Source organism: Nuphar pumila, chromosome 16, assembly GCF_984573655.1.
Source record: "Nuphar pumila chromosome 16, dmNupPumi1.hap1.1, whole genome shotgun sequence".
In the NCBI taxonomy this organism is placed as follows: Eukaryota; Viridiplantae; Streptophyta; class Magnoliopsida; order Nymphaeales; family Nymphaeaceae; genus Nuphar; species Nuphar pumila.
In genome coordinates, this window is record NC_143264.1 from 6,207,891 (window position 1) to 6,229,245 (window position 21,355).

The 21,355-nt window shown below is 38.3% G+C and overlaps 2 protein-coding genes across 2 annotated transcripts; both read left to right on the top strand.

The window, feature by feature from the left end:
* Window positions 1-5,142: 5,142 nt before the first annotated feature.
* On the top strand, window positions 5,143-9,793 carry LOC149812787 (senescence-associated carboxylesterase 101-like). Its single transcript, XM_089991577.1, has 4 exons — window positions 5,143-5,226; window positions 5,319-5,623; window positions 7,155-7,727; window positions 8,878-9,793. The coding sequence occupies exon 4, from the start codon at window positions 8,890-8,892 to the stop codon at window positions 9,634-9,636; it is 747 nt and encodes a 248-aa protein (XP_089847703.1). The 5' UTR covers window positions 5,143-5,226; window positions 5,319-5,623; window positions 7,155-7,727; window positions 8,878-8,889; the 3' UTR covers window positions 9,637-9,793.
* LOC149812788 (senescence-associated carboxylesterase 101-like) lies at window positions 5,956-8,006 on the top strand. The gene is made up of 3 exons (XM_089992297.1): window positions 5,956-5,991; window positions 7,155-7,727; window positions 7,992-8,006. Exons 1-3 carry the CDS (start codon window positions 5,956-5,958, stop codon window positions 8,004-8,006), a joined length of 624 nt encoding a protein of 207 aa, XP_089848423.1.
* Window positions 9,794-21,355: the final 11,562 nt, after the last annotated feature.

The window sequence follows — 21,355 nt, forward strand, 5'->3', positions numbered from 1 at the left end:
GAAATGCATCAGTGGTTCAAAAATGAACGGCTGATATTCATTCAAAACATAAAACTTCTGATAGTTCTTGGATGCCATTCATTTTGATAATTGACTGCATCCAAGGCCCCTTGGACCTGATCTGCTCTCAGAGAAAACCACCAAGCTCTTGACTTTTAACTTATTAGTTACCCCTTTGGTGCTAAAAGAAAAAGGAACGACTTTTATTTATGGTCATTGATAGCAGTGTGACAAATATCGTGAGATTTATGAAATTCTCCCGATAATATCGTAAGAAATTGCCTGACAGTTTAAAACAGTAATTTCTCGTGAGATTTTCAAAATCTCTCAAGATTTACAAAAAAACATAAATATCGCAAATTAAACATGATATTTACGTTTTAAACGGCTATTTATCGCGAAAAAATGTGTATTTTTATTTTTTATTTCAATAATTTCTTATAAAAAATAAATTTTATATTTTTTAATTTATTTTTTTATTGCTGAGATTTTGCCAAAAAAAATGCAAGATTTATGAAAAAATTTCAATTTCTCGCAAGTTTTTTAAAAACGAGAAATTGCCGTTTAAAACGTTTGTCACTATGATTGCTAGAACTCATGTAGGGATGTCAATGGATTGGATTTTATCTGATATTTGACCAAATTTGATTATGTTTACTTTCATTTGGTATGCCAAAACCGCATCCGATTATAATTTGATGCGGATATGATTTTGAATTTTTGCAACCAAATCTGTCGAATATTCAGATTTGATGGACAATTGAAACCCTTTACATGTAAAAAAAACAGATTACTTATAAACTCTTCATTATTCACACCCGAATCCAAATTTCATTTTGCCAACATCTATTTAGTCGGATATGGTATTGGCCACATCCAATCCAAATCCGAACTGTTTACGTCCCAAAACTCAAGCAATATGCCATAGGACTTACATGCCTAGCTTCAATAGGACTTGGTCCATTTTGAATCCGGCTTGATCCAACATGTAGACCATTAAAACAGACATGAGAGCTCTGGATCTAGCTGGATTCACTTAGCACAACTACTTTCCGGGTGTGACTAGGCTAGGTTGCTGGACTTGGCCCAATATATAGGGCTAGCGCCATCCCTACCACAGGGCATGCTCTTGCAAGGGTATAGATTAAGTTCAAGTTTGTTTGTTTTTTTATGAAAAAAAATGTTAGAACACTGACGAGAAGGTGAGAAATCACTAGAGCAGGTAAACAAGTTGAACAAACTAAATAGAGTGTGTACCCAAGTGTCACGACTAAGTCGACGACCCGATGAAGCGTGACGAGACCCTGGCGCTAGCGCTCAAGCTCACTTAGGTCTTCTGGTAAGCTAAGCCAAGCTCAAGCTCATGGCAAGCCCGACTTAAACAAACTGAACTCCATTTAACTTCTTTACAAAAAAACTTAAATGCATTTTTTTAAATTAAAAATAATAGAATATGGACTGCCAAGCCGGGCAGCTCACGAGAAGTTGATGCCCTAGGCATATTTTATTGGAGGCCCATATTTCTCAATATATTTTTTCATTAGAGGCCCTCAGCATGTGAAATATAAGCGTTATATATTTTTTTCATTTGAGACCCTAGGCAGCGGCCTCAAATATCAAATAGGGCAGCAGGCCCTGCTGCCAAGCTCAAACGGACTCATTTATAAAATATATATGAATTGTATTTAAACCAATAAACAATAAGACTTAAATTCTAAATTTATTGCCTGTAAGCCAAAGTGCCAAACACTTTACCCATCTACAAACTACGATATAAAATATATGTAAAATGAAATGTATTTATTACTAGTTGCCCAGCCTATACAAATCAAGCCAAGCTGATGAACACTCATTGTTCCTGTTTGTATTGCTGAGCCCATTTCATGAGTTCAAAGGAACCCTTTTCATGCTGGAGACATGAGAGGCTCATTTCATATCCCAACCCTAGAAAAGACTCCAAGGGGGGTTCGTATAGTGGGGTGGGGCCTTGGATGTTGGACGGACAATCAAGGTTTCATTCCTGTAGTAGTCACCCCTATGTGCAAGCCAACACATAGCATAGGCCCTTGGGGGAGGGATACTAGCCTCGGAGTTTTATGCTGCCCGGCTCAACGGCCATAGGTATGGCAAAAACCTAGAAGAAAGGCAGAAATAGTTTCCTCTTAAACCTAATATTAGATTTGTTTTGACCATGATAATTAAATCCTTCAAATTACCTGATTTGATATTCAACATCTCTGCTCCATTCCTCATAAATCCACGTAGATTAAACCATGTTGGAGCAATAAAAACCCTCCTTCTCTTGGCCATTCCATTTACTTTCATCGGGTTCGCACTATAAGAAAAATGTAGATTAGCGACAGACGTTATCCATCACAAATCCATCATTGATGATGTTTAGCGATGGATTGACGACGGTTTTGCGATGGATAGTGTTCATCACATATTTTTGGTCACTAATTAGTGACAAAATTGATCTGTCGCTAATTAGCGACAGACATAATCCGTCGCTAAATAAGCACGGATTTGTTTTTGAGATAGATACATATTCGTCGCTAATCCATCACTAATTTAGCGACGGATTACATTTCATCGAAAACCAAATATTAATGACGGATAATATCCATCGCTAATCCATCGCAAAATTTAAAAAAAAAATTAAAAAATTTTGTTTGAAATATAAATATCAAAAAAGTTGATGATCAGACTTGGATAAGACAAATTTGTTTGATACTCTGCTAGAAACTTACCAAGTCTACCACCAAAAACTTGATAAGACCCAGGTAATTAGACTTGAATATACATTCATATGCCACCTTAAAAAAAAACTTCAAATAAGGCAAGAGAATTGTTCACTAGTGAAATAAAAAGTATCACCTGGTACATTTTTTTCTAATCCAACCTGATTTCCATCAAAAGCATAGGTCTCTACCGGCAGCCCTGCCAAGCCGTAAATCAGTAGTCTTAGTGACAAGGAAAAAAAAGAGCAAAGGGAAAAGACAAGCTAGTAAAAGAAAAGGAAAAATATTTGCCACATCTCACATCAGTTGTAGTAAATATACTATTGAGACAAAATTCATGTGTATCGGTTGTTTGCAAAATCTCCCAGAAGCTATGTTCATGGAGGTACGATTGTTTAGTAACAACTGTCAAATCTGTTGCAATACACCGACCCTTGGAACTTCAAAAATCAGACAACTGATTTTCTGAAGGTTCACAATTCACATCCTTCCATCTATATCAATACAATTTTATAGTGAAGATCCATTCAACAACTTATCGAGACACACAAGATTAGAACTAAGTGATAAGAAGTAATGCCAGGGGCATTATTGTACACTAATAGCATATTATTTGAGACGAAACCTGCTTGTGCAAGTACACATATTGCACTTCAAGGTGCAAGGTTGTCATTGCAGACTTGCAATCTTTTGATAACTTAGGTTTGAATCCCATTATGAATTTGGCAGTATATATATGCTATTAGAATATCTAACATTTTAGGCATAAAATTGAAAGAGTTGGTCCCAGTGATACTGAATTCATATGGCAGGTAAAACTCAAATCAGATATACAGAAAAAATTTTAGGGAAAAAAGACGTGGCTCCCACAACTCTCGAAAATGTCAATACCACCTTTCAAATGCTAATCCCAATTCCAAGGAAGAAGCTTCATAACAGTGTATGACCAAGATTTCAAATGAAAACAGTAGCACTCAAATTTCAACAGAATGATTTCGTCCCAACCCTATCTTTCAGAGAAAAAAAAAAACAAGGATTCAATGTTGTTGTAAAAAAGTAAATAAACATAAATTGTACCTTACCACTAACTGAAACAATGTCCCCCACTTTATGCATTGATTCAAGGCTTTTAAGAAAGAACATACTTTTGTACAGGACACTCACCGTGGAGATAAATGATTAGAAAATATCCATATTTCCCCCATGGGCTTTAGCTCTTTTTTCAGCTATGATACTAAATTCTTATTCTGAATTTGATTTTTATCTTGAATGAAATCTGAATTTTTCGTATTCTTAGAAGGTATCATTTAGGATAGGCCATATTGTGGATGGTTTTTGCATTTGAATTATAGAAGTTTAATTGTTGATGATTGTGGATACTTGTTCGTTTGAATTGTGGTTTTTATTGTTCGACTTTAGAAGGTATTGTTAAGACATGTCACATTTCGATTTTCATAAATTTTTGTGTTAGAAATTTAAGAGAAAACCTTGTTAAAAAACTATTTTGGAGGCTCTCTGAAATGCCTCAATGAGCATGCTGATCAATCTCAATTTTTTGCTGCATATTTAATTTAATTTAAGAAAACATATTCTTGTGTTTGATGTCATTTTCGAGTTGTTTGGATAACACAATAAGTTCTCCAAGTTCAATCCATAGTCATTTTTGGTCTCAATACACAATCCTCACCCACCGGACTTGGGGATCCATTGGCGGGTAGCTGCCACCGGTTTGTGGGTGCTAGTAGTAGTGATGCACAACAAGCCGAGCTAGCTAGTGCTCAACCCGTTTAAGCTTGGCTCGAACTCGTTTAAAAAAATAAATGAGCCAAGCTTTGGCAAGGTTTCAGGCTTGGTACACATAAAGAGACTGAGCTTGAACAACCAGTCCAATTCAACCAGTCCAATTATTTTATTGAAATATTATTAAAAAACAATACAATTATTATTAAATATTTACTTGTCAATGTCCATGTCCACGGTATCAGAACCAGAACGTGGCTGCTCCTTTCACCCGGGACACACCAACAAAATAGAGTGTCCATGTGACAGACTTGTGGATATTTTTGAAAGTATCGATCCTTCGCAGGTAAGAGTTCTCGAGAAGTTTTATGGTGCAAAACTCTGGAATAGGGTAACAGTCAACGTGTCCCTTAGCGTGTGACACGATGTTGGAACCCAGACAGTAATTTCTCTTATAAATATCTAAAATTGAATATTATTTTTCCAAAGAATTCAAACTGTAAACCGCGTCGATGGGTTCAGACATTAACACAAGTCATCTTAAAGAACTACCAAGGAAGCTTCAGATGCACTTCATCTCCATTGGCTGGGGCTCACTTGATTAAATTTTCCACACTCCAATTGAAAATCTCTCTCTCTACATTGGCTATAATTTCCTCAAACCCCCAATTGGATCTCTCTCTCGCTCGCTCTCGCTCTCTCTTCTGTTGGCCATGGCTGTAAGCTATTCATCAGCTCCCCAACTGTAAATCTCTCTCTCTCTCACTCTTTCTCTCTCTATAAATAGATTGTTTCTATTTATGGTGTCCATTTCTCTCTGTGGGTACGTATGTGCAGGTTCAGTGGGGGCATAGAGATGGCCAATCTGATGCTGTCCACAGGCATCCTCCAAAAGGGATGGGACTCCATTTTAGAGCTCCAACAAACTTCCCAGCTCTCCTTCTCCATCAAGAAGCTGCCCAAGTATACCATCGTAGCCTTCAATTCAACCAGACATCAACAAGATTTCCAGCCAACTCTTGTTTCAGTGGAGCAGGAGAGTCCTCTGAGCTTTCTCATCACCAAGGACAACAAATCCATCTCTCCACAGCTCCCCTCTCTCTACCTTTCTCTCTCTGCTCGACAATGATCTCAAGAATCAGGTATGTATCAGATTTTTGCTTCAACCTTCGTTTAATTTCGTTGTTCTTGATCACCAAATATTTTCCTCTTCCATGACCATAGAGAAAAAAGTTTAAAATGTCAAAATAACAACAGTTCAATTCTCATGAGAATTTGTGTCCTTTTTTCCTTGTATTTTTTGGTAAAATTTCAGCAAAAAAATGGGTAAGTTAGAAATAGTGCTCCAACCGTGATAATGCAACGTAGAACAACGAATTTAAAATCATGTTTTTCAAGATATTTTCATAATTACCGCTGATATATTTTCCAGTGAGGTTGACTTTTAGTTGGTAGTAAGCTCTCCCATCTAACAATGCTTCCTGGCGAGAAATTTATTTTATCTGGTTGGGTGAAAAAAGAAGAAGAAACATTATATTATGGAAAGTAGGCAGCCGTCCATCTGAAGATGGACGAACTGAAGTAATTGACCATTCATTTGTTCTAGTATTCGCATACTTTTAGCAAGGCCAAGTGCAGTAATTATCTCAAGATAGATGGTTGATTTTGGAGACTTCTAATAATTGGCAATTTAATATTTTACAGTGAACTCTTTTATAAAGGTGCCAGAATATTATCATTAGATCTTAGAGCTTTCTTTTTTTTTTTTCCCTTTATTTGGTGTTCTCAAAGAGACATAGAACAATGTTTTGGTGGTAGAAAAAGGGGAAGGTTTACATGAGCACCGCTTACATATATATTCAAACTGAGCCATGATATGTGGGTCGTTCATCTTTTACGTTTCACGTTCCATTTCATCCATGAAAATTATCCTTGACAAGCTCGTTCATGTACATTTGAAACAGCGTGACGCACGGCATGCGGTTTCCGTCAAACTACGGATGCATGTCTGCGGTGTTCCGTGCATCCATGTGATGCCTGCGACGGGTTTTTTCCCTAACACCCTTCCTTGAATGGTGGGCACAAAGACTTTTTCTTAAATTAAATTTAAAAAAAAAAAATGTATCCAGGACAGATTGGACAGTGTGTCTAAAACAAAACAATTGTCTTATCTGTTCTAAACACATGAAAAACGTTTTTTCACCAAAACGCCCCGCGTGATGCCCCAATAAAAATAGAACACGCAAATCTTTTGCACCTCCTTCCATAGTTTTGGCAACTATTATTTATGAAATACTCTTTTATATAATCACCAACAAGCCCTTAGTCACCGCATTCAAGGAATACTGCTAGGGGGTATCTAGTCTGAAGAAAAAAACTGAAAACTAAACATAGGAAAATGAAAATATAAGGTGCTAATAATTGGTACTTTTTTTTTTACAAATTTGAGTTCATTTTAATTGTGGATTGTGGTACTGAACCACCATAACTTATGTGATATATGTCACACTCTTGAGTTACATGATTCCAATATTTAAAAAAAAAAAACTTAATCATTGGATCCAGCTTAGCAGGATTTATTTATTTCTATTAAGGCAACCTGCTTAATACAATTAATTTATTTCTAATAAGTCAATCAGAACAGCTAACACTCAATTTTCTTTTTTGGAACAGATTCAGCCTTTAACATCCAAGAACCAACCCCAACTCATACTAGTTGGCCAGTCGCTAGGAGGCTCAGTTGCTGCCTTGGTCACTCTATGGCTCCTAAAGAACCGATTATCCACCTCACTCCCTATATGCATCACTTATGGATCCCCCTTCATTGGGGACCAAGGTCTCCAGAAAGCCATTGGCAAGATTGAGCAATGGAAGGCCCAATTTTGGCACGTTGTCGGACACGACGACCTTGTTCCACGCCTCTTCGTCGTCTCAAAGCTAAAGACTCAGTTGGTTCCAAGTGCAGGCGGGGAGTTCAAGCCTTTTGGCACCTATTTTCTCTGTTCTGGATCGAGCTGCACATGTATCGAGCATCCAGATTCGGTTCTCGAATTGCTGGACTACAGCACTCCAATTTTGGGAGGATTGAACTTAACACAGTTGCCCCTCAAGGACTATGGTGCCACACTGAAACAACTGAAGGAGAACATCAAGTATAGAAACAACACTCAAACAACTGGCAACTCGAGCCTCACAGTGGGTTTAGCTCTACAATTAGAAGCCGTTGGAATTGGAAGCAATCACCCGGTAATTGAACCTCTCTCTCTCTCTCTCTCTCTCTCTCTCTCTCTCTCTCTCTCTCTCTGTATATATATATATATATATATATATATATATATATATATATATATATATATATATATATATATATATATATATATATATATATATATATCAGGGCCATACTAAATATGGCACAGTGCTAAACATTTTATCAGATTTCCAGTGCTTTTTTGACTGGAGCCTTGCCAGATTTACTGTTTGGGCTGAGTAAAGACTGGGTGTTACCAGGTTATTTTGCTGTGAAGTTAGCCCAAACCCATCGGGTATCAGGTTCAGTGCCTGACCTGATGTCCACCCATACAAATAGATTCAGTATACTTTTGGGTTGCACCTGAGAAGGCCCAATATTAATCAGACTTGGATCCATTAAGATGACAAAAACATGCTAGATGTGTTTGATATGAAAGGGTACTAGTAGTTCTGGCTGGACCTGCACTGTTTTAGGTGATTATATACCATACAGGAATCTTGATCAAGATACGAATAAGTTCCAGGCTGGTTGCTTCTCTCTTCCAAAGGGGCTTTACCTCAGTGAGCATGGTATGGATCTTACACATATAGATCCTGACCTCAACCAATGGGTAACTTCGAGGTCATACCTCCTGAGCATTGACAGTCCTAAGGTATCCATGTATCCAGTAGAGAGGCCTGAAATTAACATGAAAACACATACAAATTGGATCCGGGTCAGCCTATGGCCTAAACCAACGTGTTTCACAATTTTCCATATTCTATGCAGAAAATTTGGATCTAAATCTGGTTCTAGATCCCATTTTACTAAAACATATATGGTATCAGGTCAAGCATGATTCAAGCCATATCCAACCTATCTGCACTCCTAGTCAGAGCTTGGACAATAAGGTTGCAAACAGATTGTGTTTGGTTGGTCCTGCCATCCGAATGCAACACTTTATTTCTAGATACGGATCCTTAAAATAAGGTCCAAAGCAGCATTCTGATTGGATTTTGATTTAACTGGATTATTTTAATATGAGATTCATTTTCTAATATTCAAAATTTGGATTCAGATTCAAATCAGGCAGGATCTGATCCATTTGCACCTCTACTTGACAACCACTGAACATCTTACTCACAGTTGCTCTAATGTCAACAGAAACATGTTGAGATGCTTGATAAAATGGAAGAAAGGGAGCGGAAGGTGTACCTCACAAGGAAGAGTGCTCCTAATCCATTCAAGAGGCTCAATGAAGTGAAGAAGCACATGGCCCTATTGGAGTGGTACAAGAAAGACAGTGAGGCAAAGAACATGGACTACTATGACTGTTTCAAGATCAGAAGTGCACCAAGGGATACAGATGTTATCAAGATCACGGACATCCTGACCAAGTACTGGAAGGAGGAGGTGGAGAAAGCCGAGAATAACCCACAGACACCGGATGTTCCGCTGCGGGACCGCTGGCTCTTTGGCGGAACGAACTACCGGCGCATGGTCGAACCACTTGACATTGCCAAATACTACAAGAAGCCCAGGAACGGGGACTACATGACCAATGGGAGAGCTCACCACTATGAAGTGCTGGAGAAATGGCACAGTGAGACATACAAGCCGAAGAATAAGGACAAGGCACCGAGCCTGACCGAAGACTCGTGTTTCTGGGCTCATGTGGAGGAGGCTACACTGAAACTGCATGAATTGAAGAGAGGGGAAGGAGAAGGTGGCAGGAGCCTGGATGAGCTAAGGAAGGACTTGATTAACTTTGAAGACTATGTCATGAAGTTGGTCAACAACCATGAGTTATCCCGTACAGTTTTCCTAGAGCACAGTGGTTTCATGGCTTGGTGGGGAGAGTACAAGAATCTGGAGGCTAATTACAGTTCACCATTCATTACTTACATGAAAACGGAGAACTAAAAATTTCATACATAAATGCATGCAGGATTGATGTGCACGGTATCTTATTGATATAAGCTTGTATTTCTCACTTTAATATGTTTGTTATATATGTTGTAAGAACACTTCTTTGTTTTTCTTTTCTTTTTTAATAAAGTTTCTAAAAATGGGATCATAATTACTTTAATTTTATTAACATGGATTAAGTAGCTTTCAGTGACTTGTAGAGAGGAAATAATAATTGCAAGAAAAAGAAGAGGAAGGAAAGTCTATTAACTTGATAGTTACGTCACGTAAGTACAGGTGCAGATATGAGTGAGGCAATGCGTCACTTTAAAAAAACTTTGGGTGAGGTGTGCAGAGGGTATATATATATATAGTAATGTGTTGGTTCTGCCCCACACTTTCTCTTTCTACCCCCATTAGGCCCATTCAAAAATAGTAGTTTTTGTTGTTTTTTCTCACAACTAACACCATAGATGTGATCTATAGGTTTTGTTTAGTGGGAACCTGTTTTTTATCACCGTATCTAGTGATCCAAAATCAATGGCTACAAAGGTATCAGTTTTTTCAGACTCATAGAAATATATTTTTTCGTTGAATAGACATGATCCAAGAGTCAATTCCCACTAAATCCAGCATGCTAAATACATCTAACGATTCAGATCTATCATAAAGCACCTTAAACTATAGGGCCCAATGGGGGCAAAATGAGAAAAGTGGGCCTAATATGTTCAGTTCTCATATATATATATATATATATATATATATATATATATATATATTTTAAGGGTTGATTTTTATTCTTTTGATCCTAATCATGTTTTCTCAAGATAACAATTTTGTTTATGCTGAAGACACCAATGGGTCGGATTTGGTCCACACAGCCTGTAAGTTAGACGGGTTAAGAATCCACGATGACAACATTTTTTATATATTTAAATAAAATCTATGAGAAGAAACATAGGTGTGCACGGATTTACACACAGGCACGTTGTGCACTAAAAGTTTTACCAACTTTGATGTATTCTTTTAAAACTATGACAATATAGATGTGTTTAAAATAGTTGAATTACTGAAGACTAACCTTTGAATCGTCAGATTTCAACACATAAGATGGTTTTCCAGGAGTTGAAAGATCAACAACTCATAAATTTCTAAATTTCATACGTATATAATCATTTTTTTTCATCAAAAAAGTATGAACCAACAGCTGGTTCCTAACAAATGAATATAGGCGACATAGGGGTGCCAACGGATCAGGTTTACCCTGACCCGATCTTGACCAAACCTTATAGGGTCCGGGTATGATGATAAATAAGAAGACCCATTTCCGATTAAGAAATTTTATACCAGACCCGAGTTCTGATTAAGACCAGTAAATTTTCAGTGTAAAAATGATAAATAAATATTATTTTACTGGGTCTGGTTCATGTAGTTCCTATCGAGACAGTATGGTTTCTCTTATAGTGGACTCAATTAGAAGACTTTGACACCCTAAATCGAGTCCAAGTCTGATTTCACCTGAGTACAAACCTAACCCTGACACCTAGGGGTGGCAAAACCTGACACGACCCGCCAACCCATCTCTTAGGCGGGTTCAGATTGGGCTTAAGCCAACCCATTTAATAAACGGGTCGACCCGCCTAACCCGTTTATTAAACGGGTCGGGTTCGGGTTGGGGTATGCCAACCCGCTAACCCGGCTGACCCGTTTAATAAATGGGTTAGGTGAGCGGGTCAACCCGCCAACCTGACCCGTCAACCTGAGAACCTGTTTACCCGACCCAACCCATTTATTAAATGGGTTGGCGGGTCGTGTCGGGTTACCCGTTTATTAAACGGGCCGGGTTCGTGTTTCCCACAACCGACCTGTTTAATAAACGGGTCGGGTTCGGGTTGAGGTATGCTGACCCGCCAACCATTCGGGTCGACCTGCCAACCCGACACTATTGCCACCCCTACTGACACCCTAACAGGACATATTCATACAGAGATCACAGTCCCAGTCTTTGATAATGGCGGACGCAGGACATGCCCACCCACCCTCCCTCCCTTTTGTTAATCAGTCATCCTTCAATAATTGACATTGCACATGGGTCGTGGGGCAATTATGTGCCCAACTGACATTGCTGGAATCTATTTATTACAATATATAACGAGAGCAGATCAGGTCAAATTAACTTGGATTGAAAACTGTACAAGGTACCTTGGATACCGTCCATCATCAAGATAAATGGCACGCAAAAGTTGTCCAAAGGATGGTACACACCTAGTTGGGTTCCACAAAAAAATTGGATGCTGTTAATTGTTTAGAAGAAATGCATCAGTGGTTCAAAAATGAACGGCTGATATTCATTCAAAACATAAAACTTCTGATAGTTCTTGGATGCCATTCATTTTGATAATTGACTGCATCCAAGGCCCCTTGGACCTGATCTGCTCTCAAAGAAAACCACCAAGTTCTTGACTTTTAACTTATGAGTTACCCCTTTGGTGCTAAAAGGAAGAAGGAAGGACTTTTATTTATGGTCATTGATAGAACTCATGTAGGGATGTCAATGGATTGGATTTTATATGATATTCAATTATGTTTAGTTTCATTTGGTAAGCCAAAATCGCATCCGATTATAATCTAACATTTTGAATTTTTGCTACCAAATCTGTCGAATATTCAGATTTGATGGACATTTGAAGCCGTTTACGTGTGAAAAAATAGATTTCTTGTAAGCTTTTCATTAATCACACCCGAATCCAAATTCCATTTTGCCAACGTCTATTTAGTTGGATATGGTATTGGCCACATCCAATCCGAATCCAAACTGTTTACATCTCAAAACTCAAGCAATATGCCATAGGACTTACATGCCTGTCTGCAATAGGACTTGGTCCGTTTTGAATCCGGCTTGATCTGACATGTAGACCATTAAAACAGGCATGAGAGCTCTGGATCTAGCTGGATCCACTTAGCACAACTACTTTCCGGGTGTGACTAGGCTAGGTTGCTGGACTTGGCCCAATAGGGCTAGCGCCATCCCTACCACAGGGCATGCTCTTGCAAGGGTATAGATTAAGTTCAAGTTTGTTTGTTTTTTTATGAAAAATATTGTTAGAACACTGACGAGAAGGTGAGAAATCACTAGAGAAGGTAAACAAGTTGAACAAACTAAATAGAGTGTGGACCCAAGTGTCACTTCTAAGACGATGACCCGATGAAGCGTTATGAGACCCTGGCGCTAGCGCTCAAGCTCAGTTAGGTCTTCTGTTAAGCTCAGCCAAGCTCAAGCTCATGGCAAGCTCGACTTAAACAAACTGAACTCCAGCTATCTTCTTTACAAAAAAAATTAAATGCATTTTTTTAAATTAAAAATATTAGAATATGAAATGCCAAGTGGGGGCGGCTCAAGAGAAGTGTCGGGTTTTCCCTCCTTTGTGAGATCCATTGGTTTGATGCACATTCAATATCGCTGAAGAATTCCAAGCACGATGCTTGATCTTCTCGAGGACGGTTTGGAGTATTCGCTGGATAGCGATTTGTAGAAGTCCTCACAGCTGAATGACGATTCAGTTGTTCAGAGTTTGAGGTTCAGCGATTTGTCAATGACGATTTGTGGTGAGTGCCTTCAATTGCATAACGATTTGTGGTTAACGTTATGTGCTCCAGCCGGATGACGATTTATGGTTATCGCTGGATAACGATTTGTAGTTATCGCTGGATAGCGATTTGTGATAAGGTGCTTCAAGCATATCATAAGTTGTGCAAGACGTTTAGTCTTCCACATTAAATGCAGATCTCGTCCTCTATTTAAGGGATGGATGTGAGAGAGAGAAAACGTGTATGTAACATACCAGGAAGAGAGCGAAAAGCAGGAAAGAGAGAAAAACTCTTTTAAGGCACCGAAGGGGTGCGGTGAGAACAAAGCAAGAAGTGTTGTTGCACTTCTTTCAGAACAGCTTCGTGAAGTTGGTTCTTCAGATTATTTGTTCTTTGTTCTTTGTTCTTTGTTCTTTGTTCTTCAGTGAGGTATATCTTGTTATTCATTTTGTTACACCTTGTGTGCTTGTAAGGCTTATGCCTTTTGGCCACTCTATAATCTTTGTTTGAAGATAGTGAAAGGTGTTGACCTATTGGTCACTGTAGACGTACCTCAGTAGAGAGGAAACCACGTAAATCATTGTGTGTTGTTTTCGTTAGTTTTATTTCTTAAATTGTCATCGTTGTATTGTTTCTAGCAATTCACACTTGTGGGGAGACTCAGTACGTCCGCTTTAACCCCAACATCTGGTATCAAAGCTTTGATTTGTATATTTGTGTGTGAAGTAATGGAGAACAACGTCGAGCATATGATCAGTTTGAATGGCACAAACTGAATGACAAGAAAAACTAAAATGGAAGACCTCTTGGTTTGTAGAGATTTGGATGGACCCATTGAGGGTGTCAGCGACAAACCAGAAGAGATGAAAAACGATGAATGGAGAAAGCTAGACTGAAAGGCAGTCGATTTCATTTGACAGTAAATAGATGACAATGTCTTTCATCATATATCCATAGAAGCTTCGGCACATAGTCTTTAGACCAAACTAGAGTGCCTTTATAATAGAAAGACAACATTGAATAAGGTTTTTTTATTTCGAAAGCTTGTGAACCTCAAGTATAAAGAGGATGGTTCTATTGCAGAGCATCTGAATGAGATCAAAAGAATTGTGAATCAGTTGTTCATAATGAAAATAACTTTTGATGATGAGTTGCAAGCTTTGTTGCTCCATAGTTTCCTTCCTCAGAGTTGGGAAACCTTGGTGGTCAAAGTCAGTAACTTTGCACTTAATGGAACGGTAACGATGAGCCAAGTTACCAGCAGTCTGTTGAATGAAGAGACCAGAAGAAAGTTATAATGTCCTACCTCTGAGGCGCTTGTGATTAAAACAGGGAGAGAAGCAGGAGTAAGAGCAAGGCTCTGCACTACCATGGCAAATCCAGATGTCACTCACACTCGAGCTCAAAAAAAGACGCCGAGTGTTATTATTGCCACAAGAAGGGGCATATGAAGTGGGAGTGCAGGAAGCTCAAGCTCAAGGAGCAGAGCAGAGAAAAAAGCTCAGGAAAAAAAAAGCAGGATGCCACAGTCACAGATGGAGAGCTCATGATTGTCTGTGATGGCACCAACATAAATTTGATCGGTCAAGAGACTGATTGGGTGATTGACTTTGGAGCTTCATTTTATGTTACCTCACGGGCTGATTTCTTTATTTCTTACTCGCAAGGTGATTTCGGTAATGTCCAAATGGGAAATGAAGATGTGTTGAAGATTGTTGGCATGGGCGATATTTGCTTGGAAACAAGTGTTGGCTGCAAGTTGTTATTGAAAGATATGAGGCATATACTAGACATCCGACTAAATCTGATCTCTACCGAAAAGTTGCACGATGAGGGACACAACAACACCTTCAGTGATGGAAGGTGGAAGTTAACCAAGGGTTCCTTGGTGGTAACCAAAGGAACAAATGCTTGTTCCTTTTACACTTTGCAAGTGAAGATCTACAAGAGTGTTGTGAATGTTGTGGAGACTGACTCGTCTACAAAATTATGGCATAATAGGCTTGAGCATATGAGTGAGAAGGGGTTGCAAGTCCTAATTAAGAAAGAGCTTCTGATGGGTGCAGCAGATACATCTTTGAAACCTTGTGTTCATTGCTTCCATGGTAAACAAAACATAGTTTCTTTTCATAGAAGCATTGCATCTAGAAAATCTCATATTCTAAATCTTGTACATTCTGGTATGTGTGGACCTTTGAAGGTCAAGACACTTGGTGGTGCATTGTATTTCGTGACTTTCATTGATGATCACTCTAGGAAAGTCTGGGCTTATACACTGAGAACTAAAGACCAAGTTCTAGATGTATTCAAGCACTTTCAGACCATGGTTGAAAGAGAAACTGGCAGGCAATTGAAGTGTGTTCGCTCAGATAATGGTGGCGAATACATTGGGTCATTTGATCAGTATTGCACCAATCATGACATCAAACATGAAAGGACTATAAGGATGACACCTCAACAGAATGGGGTTTCTGAGAGAATGAATCACACCATTCTTGAGAGAGTCAGATGTTTGTTGTCACACTCTAAATTGCCAAGATCTTTCTGGGGTGAGGCAATGAGGACAGTAGTTGATTTTATCAACTTGTCTCCTTCTATTCCCTTGAAGGGAGATGTTTCAAAGAAAGTTTAAATAGGAAAAAAACCTTCCTATGAACACTTAAGAGTGTTCGACTGTAGAACATTTGTTCACATTCCGAAGAAAGAGTGGTCTAAGCTTGATCTAAAAGCCAAGCAGTGCATAATCCTTGGCTATGGACATGAAGAGTTTAGCTATAGACTGTATGACTCTGTTGATAAGAAGTTGGTCAAAAGTCGAGATGTTGTCTTCTTGGAAGATCAGACCATTGAAGACATCAGTGAGTCTGAGCTATCAGAGTCCAGTACAGGTGGTCTTGTTGATTTAGATCCCCTAGATGCACTGACTGTTCGTGAATTCGTAGAGGAGATGTCATCTCATAATGAGGTAGAGGAAGGATATGATGAGACAGAAATTGACGGGGACCTTACACTCCAAGAGCCATTTCCTCAAACTTTGATAACGAGATCTACTAGAGAGAAACAACCATCCAAGAAATACTCATCAAATGATTATGTGATGATTACAAATCAAGGTGAGCCAAAAACTCTTGAAAAAGTTCTAGAGGAAGAAAACAAGTCTGAGTGGCTTAAGACAATAAAAGAAGAAATGAATTCATTGCATGAGAATCATACATTTGATCTGGATAAGACATCTAAAGGGAAGAAGGTGTTGAAGAACAAATGGGTCTTCAAGCAGAAGACTGATGGAAACAACTCTCAACCTAGATACAAGGCACGTCTTATAAGATTTTGCTCAGAAGAAAGGAGTTGATTTTGATGAGATTTTCTCACTAGTTGTAAAGATATCCTCCATCCGAACTGTGCTCGGTATAGTTGCAAGCATGAATTTGAAAGTTGAGCAGCTTGATGTGAAGACTGCATTTCTGCATGGTGACTTGGATAAAGAAATTTATATGGAGCAACCTGAGGGCTTCATTGACAAGGGTAAAGAGCACCTAGTCTGCAAGATAAAGAAGAGCTTGTATGGATTAAAGCAAGCACCAAGGCCGTGGTATAAGAAATTTGATTCCTTTATGACTAAGCATGGATATTCAAGAACCTCTACAAACCATTATGTGTTTGTGAAGAAATTTTCAGATGGTAAGTTTATCATTCTCTTGCTTTATGTGGATGATATGCTGATTGTGAGAAAAGACATCAGCAAGATTAGCAAGTTGAAGTTGGATCTAAGTGAGACCTTTGCCATGAAGGATTTAGGTCCAGCAAAGCACATTCTTGGGATGAGAATTGTTCATGACAGATCACATGGGCTGATCTGGTTATCTCAAGAAAAGTATATCAGAAAGGTTCTTGAGAGGTTCAACATAGATAAAGCAAAGCCTGTCAATTGTCCTCTTGCAGGACATTTCAAACTTAGCTCAAGTCAATGTCCTGCAAATGATGAAGAAGGAATCGAGATACAAAAAATTCTCTATGCTTTGGCAGTTGGTTCGTTGATGTATGCTATGGTTTGTACTTGACCAAACATAACACATGTTGTTGGAGTTGTTAGTCGATTTTTGTCAAATCCAGAGAAAGAATATTGGGCAACAGGGAAATGGATTCTCAGGTATCTTCAGGGTACTTCGAAGACGAGTCTGTACTTTGGAAAGGATAAATCTATTCTTGAAGGGTTCACAGGTTCTGATATCGTTGGTGATGTAGACAGTAGAAAGTCTACTTTTAGGTATTTGATTAGTTTTGTAGGAGGAGTAGTTGCATGACAGTCAAAATTACAGAAATGTGTAGCTCTCTCCACTACAGAAGCTGAGTTCATCGCCATTACAGAAGCCAATAAGAAATTGTTATGAGTGAAAAAATTCTTGTAAGATTTGGGCTTGAAGCAAGAAGAGTATGTTCTTCACTATCATAGTCAGAGTGTTATTCATTTTAGTAAGAATTCCCTTTTTTATTCAAGATCGAAACATATTGATGTCTGATATCACTGGATTTGAGATGTCTTGAATGAAAAACTGCTGCAACTGGAGAAAGTGCATATTTATGACAATACATCAGATATGGTGACCAAGTCATTGCCCAAGGACAAGCATGAGAAGTGTCGATTTCTAGCAGGAATGAAAGAAGCTTCCACATAAGTCGAGAAGGGGGAGAATTGTTGGGTTTTCCCTCCTTTGAGGGATCCATTGGTTTGATGCACATTCAATATCGCTGCAGAATTCCATACACGATGCTTGATCTTCTCGAGGACAATTTGGAGTATTCGCTGGATAGCGATTTATAGAAGTCCTCACAACTGAATGACGATTCAACTGTTCAAAGTTTGAGGATCAGCGATTTGTCGATGACGATTTGTGGTGAGTGCCTTCAGTTACATAGCGATTTATGGTTAACGTTATGTGCTTCAGACGGATGACGATTTGTGGTTATTACTGGATAGCGATTTGTGGTTATCGCTGGATAGCGATTTGTGATAAGGCATTTCAGGCGCATCATAAGTTGTGTAAGACATTGTCTTCCGCATTAAATGCAGGTCTCGTCCTCTATTAAAGGGATGGATGCGAGAGAAAATGTGTGTGTGACATACCAGGAAGAGAGCGAAAAACAGGAAAGAGAGAAAACCTCTTTTAGGGCACCGAAGGGGTGCGGCAAGAACAAAGCAAGAAGTGTTGTTGCACTTCTTTTAGGACAACTTCGTGAAGCTGGCTCTTCAGATCATTCATTCTTTGTTCTTTAGTGAGGTATATCCTCTTGTTCATTTTGTTACACCTTGTGTATTTCTAAGGCTTGTGCCTTTTGGCCACTCTATAATCTTTGTTTGAAGATAGTGGAAGGTGCTGACCTATTGGTCACCGTGGACGTACCTCAGTAAAGAGGAAACCACGTAAATCATTGTGTGCTATTTTTGTTTATGCTATTTTTGTTGGTTTTATTTCTTTCACTGTCATCGTTGTATTGTTTCCATAGATTCACACTTGTGGGGAGACCCGGTACGTCCGCTTTAACCCCAACAAGAAGTTGATGCCCTAGGCATATTTTATTGGAGACCCATATTTCTCAATATATTTTTTCATTAGAGGCCCTCAGCATGAGGCACATGCATGTGCCATGTTTCATCGGAGGCGAGCAGGCCCTGCAAACAGACTCATTTATAAAATATATATGCATTGTTTTAAACCAATAAACAATAAGACTTAAATTCTAAATTTATTGCCTGCAAGCCAAAGGGACAAACACTTTAACCATCTACAAACTAGGATATAAAATATAATGTAAAATAAAATGTATTTATTATTAGTTGCCCAGCCTATACAAATCAAGCCAAGTTGATGAGCACTCATTGTTCTTGTTTGTATTGCTGAGACGATTTCATGAGTTCAAAGGAGCCCTTTACATGCTGGAGACATGAGAGACTCATTTTATAACCCAACCCTAGAAAAGGCTCCAAGGGGTGTTGGTATAGTGGGGTGGGGGCTTGGATGCTAGACGGACAGTCAAGGTTTCATTCATGTGGTTGTCGCCCCTATGTGCAAGCCAACACATAGCATAAGCCCTGAAGGCATGTATACTAGCCTTGGAGTTTTATGCTACCGGCTCAACGGCCATAGGTATAGGTATGGCAAAAAACCTAGAAGACAAGCAGGGATAGTTTCCTCTTAAACCTAATATTAGATATGTGTTGACCAGGATAATTAAATCCCTCAAATTACCTGAGTTGATGTTCAACATATCTGCTTTATTCCTTGTAAATCCACGTAGATTAAACCATGTTGGAGCAATAAAAACCCTCATGTTCTTGGCCATCCCATTTACTTTCACAGGGTTCAGCTTGAACATGGATCACATCATACGTCAATACTAACCATCCAAACGACGGTTAGGATTAGTCCACATTCTCACATGAAAAGTGGGCTAATTCTAACCATCCAAATGCATCAGTAGGAAGTTCATAGTCACATAGGATGCTACGGACTCACGTGTCATAGGACATTTAGGATCCTTTTTTGCTTTGGCTTATTAGCACAATTGGCCATAGAGATGGCAGTGGACCGGAGGTAGGAGCCCTGCCCCGCCTCACCCCATTTGGACCGGGGATGGAGGACATGAAATGGGGATGAAGGCGGGGATAGTGGTTAATATCAAAACCCATGCAGGAATGAACTTATGCTTTGCCCTGCCCCACCCCGTCTCTAATCCTTCTTTAGGGGTGACAATGAACCAAAAAAAAATGAGGCCCCACCCTGCCTCACCCCATTTGAACCGAGAATGGAGGACATAAAACAGGGATGGAGGTGGGGATGGAAGGCAGGATTTTGAGATGAGGCGAGGGTGGAGACCTTGTCATCCACCCCCGCCCTAGTCCACTGCCATCCCTAATAAGCCAAATATTCTTACAAACAAATAACTGCAAACACTAGTAATGGAAGTAGCAGTTGTAGCTTTTGTTCTCATGGTATATGATAGCTTCCGAAAAACCAAAGTTGGTTTTTTATACCAATTCAATTTTTTGTTGGGTTACTATTTATTAACCATGTATCTTTTTCCGACTATACAATTATTTCCTTCTTTGCCGTAAGAAAGCTAGGCCATATAAAGAACCTCTAAAGTATGTAGGTAGATATGCACTTTATTCCTCTTTGGAAGCTTCTATTTTTATACTTTTAGTTATTAATTATATGTGAAACATAAGAAAAAAAACATTTTTAGTTCTCTTGGAAGGCAAAAGCTATTTCTTGGTAAAGTATCTAGTTTGGCTTTCATGATTGCAACATGGATTTATAATACTACCACCTAATGTTGGAAAGCGTGGTAGGTTGGGATAGTAAAAAAAGTATAAAAAAATTATAAAAATTATAAAATTTAAATATTATAATGAATATTATTCATCGAGTATAACATATCTACATATGATTGCAATTAGTGTGTAGAATTTCACTACTTTGTTATGTGATAAACAATTACATCTATTTGATCTTATTTCTATTTATTTAAAAGAAGTTGTACACTTTTATACATGAGTTTTAATTCTATTTCAAATTCATTATTTCCATTTTTGAATTCTATTTCAAATCTTGAGTTTTAATTCAACCTTAAATCAAAGTTTTGAAATTCATTTTGAGATTCCAAATCGGATTTTGAGATTTACTTTGAAATTCAATCCAATTTTCAAATTCTCTTCTGATTTCAAATCCCAAGTCTGAATTCAAATTCTATTTTCAATTTCAAAGTTCCAAATTTCTAAATTCACTTCCAATTTCAAAGATAAAATTTAATTTCAAAATCAACTCAAAATTCCAATTTGAATTTTCAATCCAATTCTGATTTCAAACATCAAATCGAATTTCAAAGTCAATTTCAGATTTCAATTTGAATCAAATTTTCATTCTAAACTTTAAATTTCAAACTCCAAATTCGATCTTGAACTCCAATTTCAAAATTCAATCTTTTTTTACTTCATTCTTATCCAAATTCTATTTTTCAAATCTTCTTTTTTAATTCAAAGTTTCAAATTCAGAAACTCTAAAAATCTCAATTCTATTTCAACCTTTCATTTCAGTTGCAATCTCAACTTCCAAGTTTCAAATTCCCTTTTCAAATCTCCAATTTC

Coding starts and splice junctions, on each gene's coding strand:
- LOC149812788 (XM_089992297.1), top strand. CDS start 5,956: ATGCTTCCTGGCGAGAAATTTATTTTATCTGGTTGG. Junction 5,992..7,154: donor AATTTATTTTATCTGGTTGG/GTGAAAAAAGAA, acceptor TTTTTGGAACAG/ATTCAGCCTTTAACATCCAA.
- LOC149812787 (XM_089991577.1), top strand. CDS start 8,890: ATGCTTGATAAAATGGAAGAAAGGGAGCGGAAGGTGTACCTCACAAGG.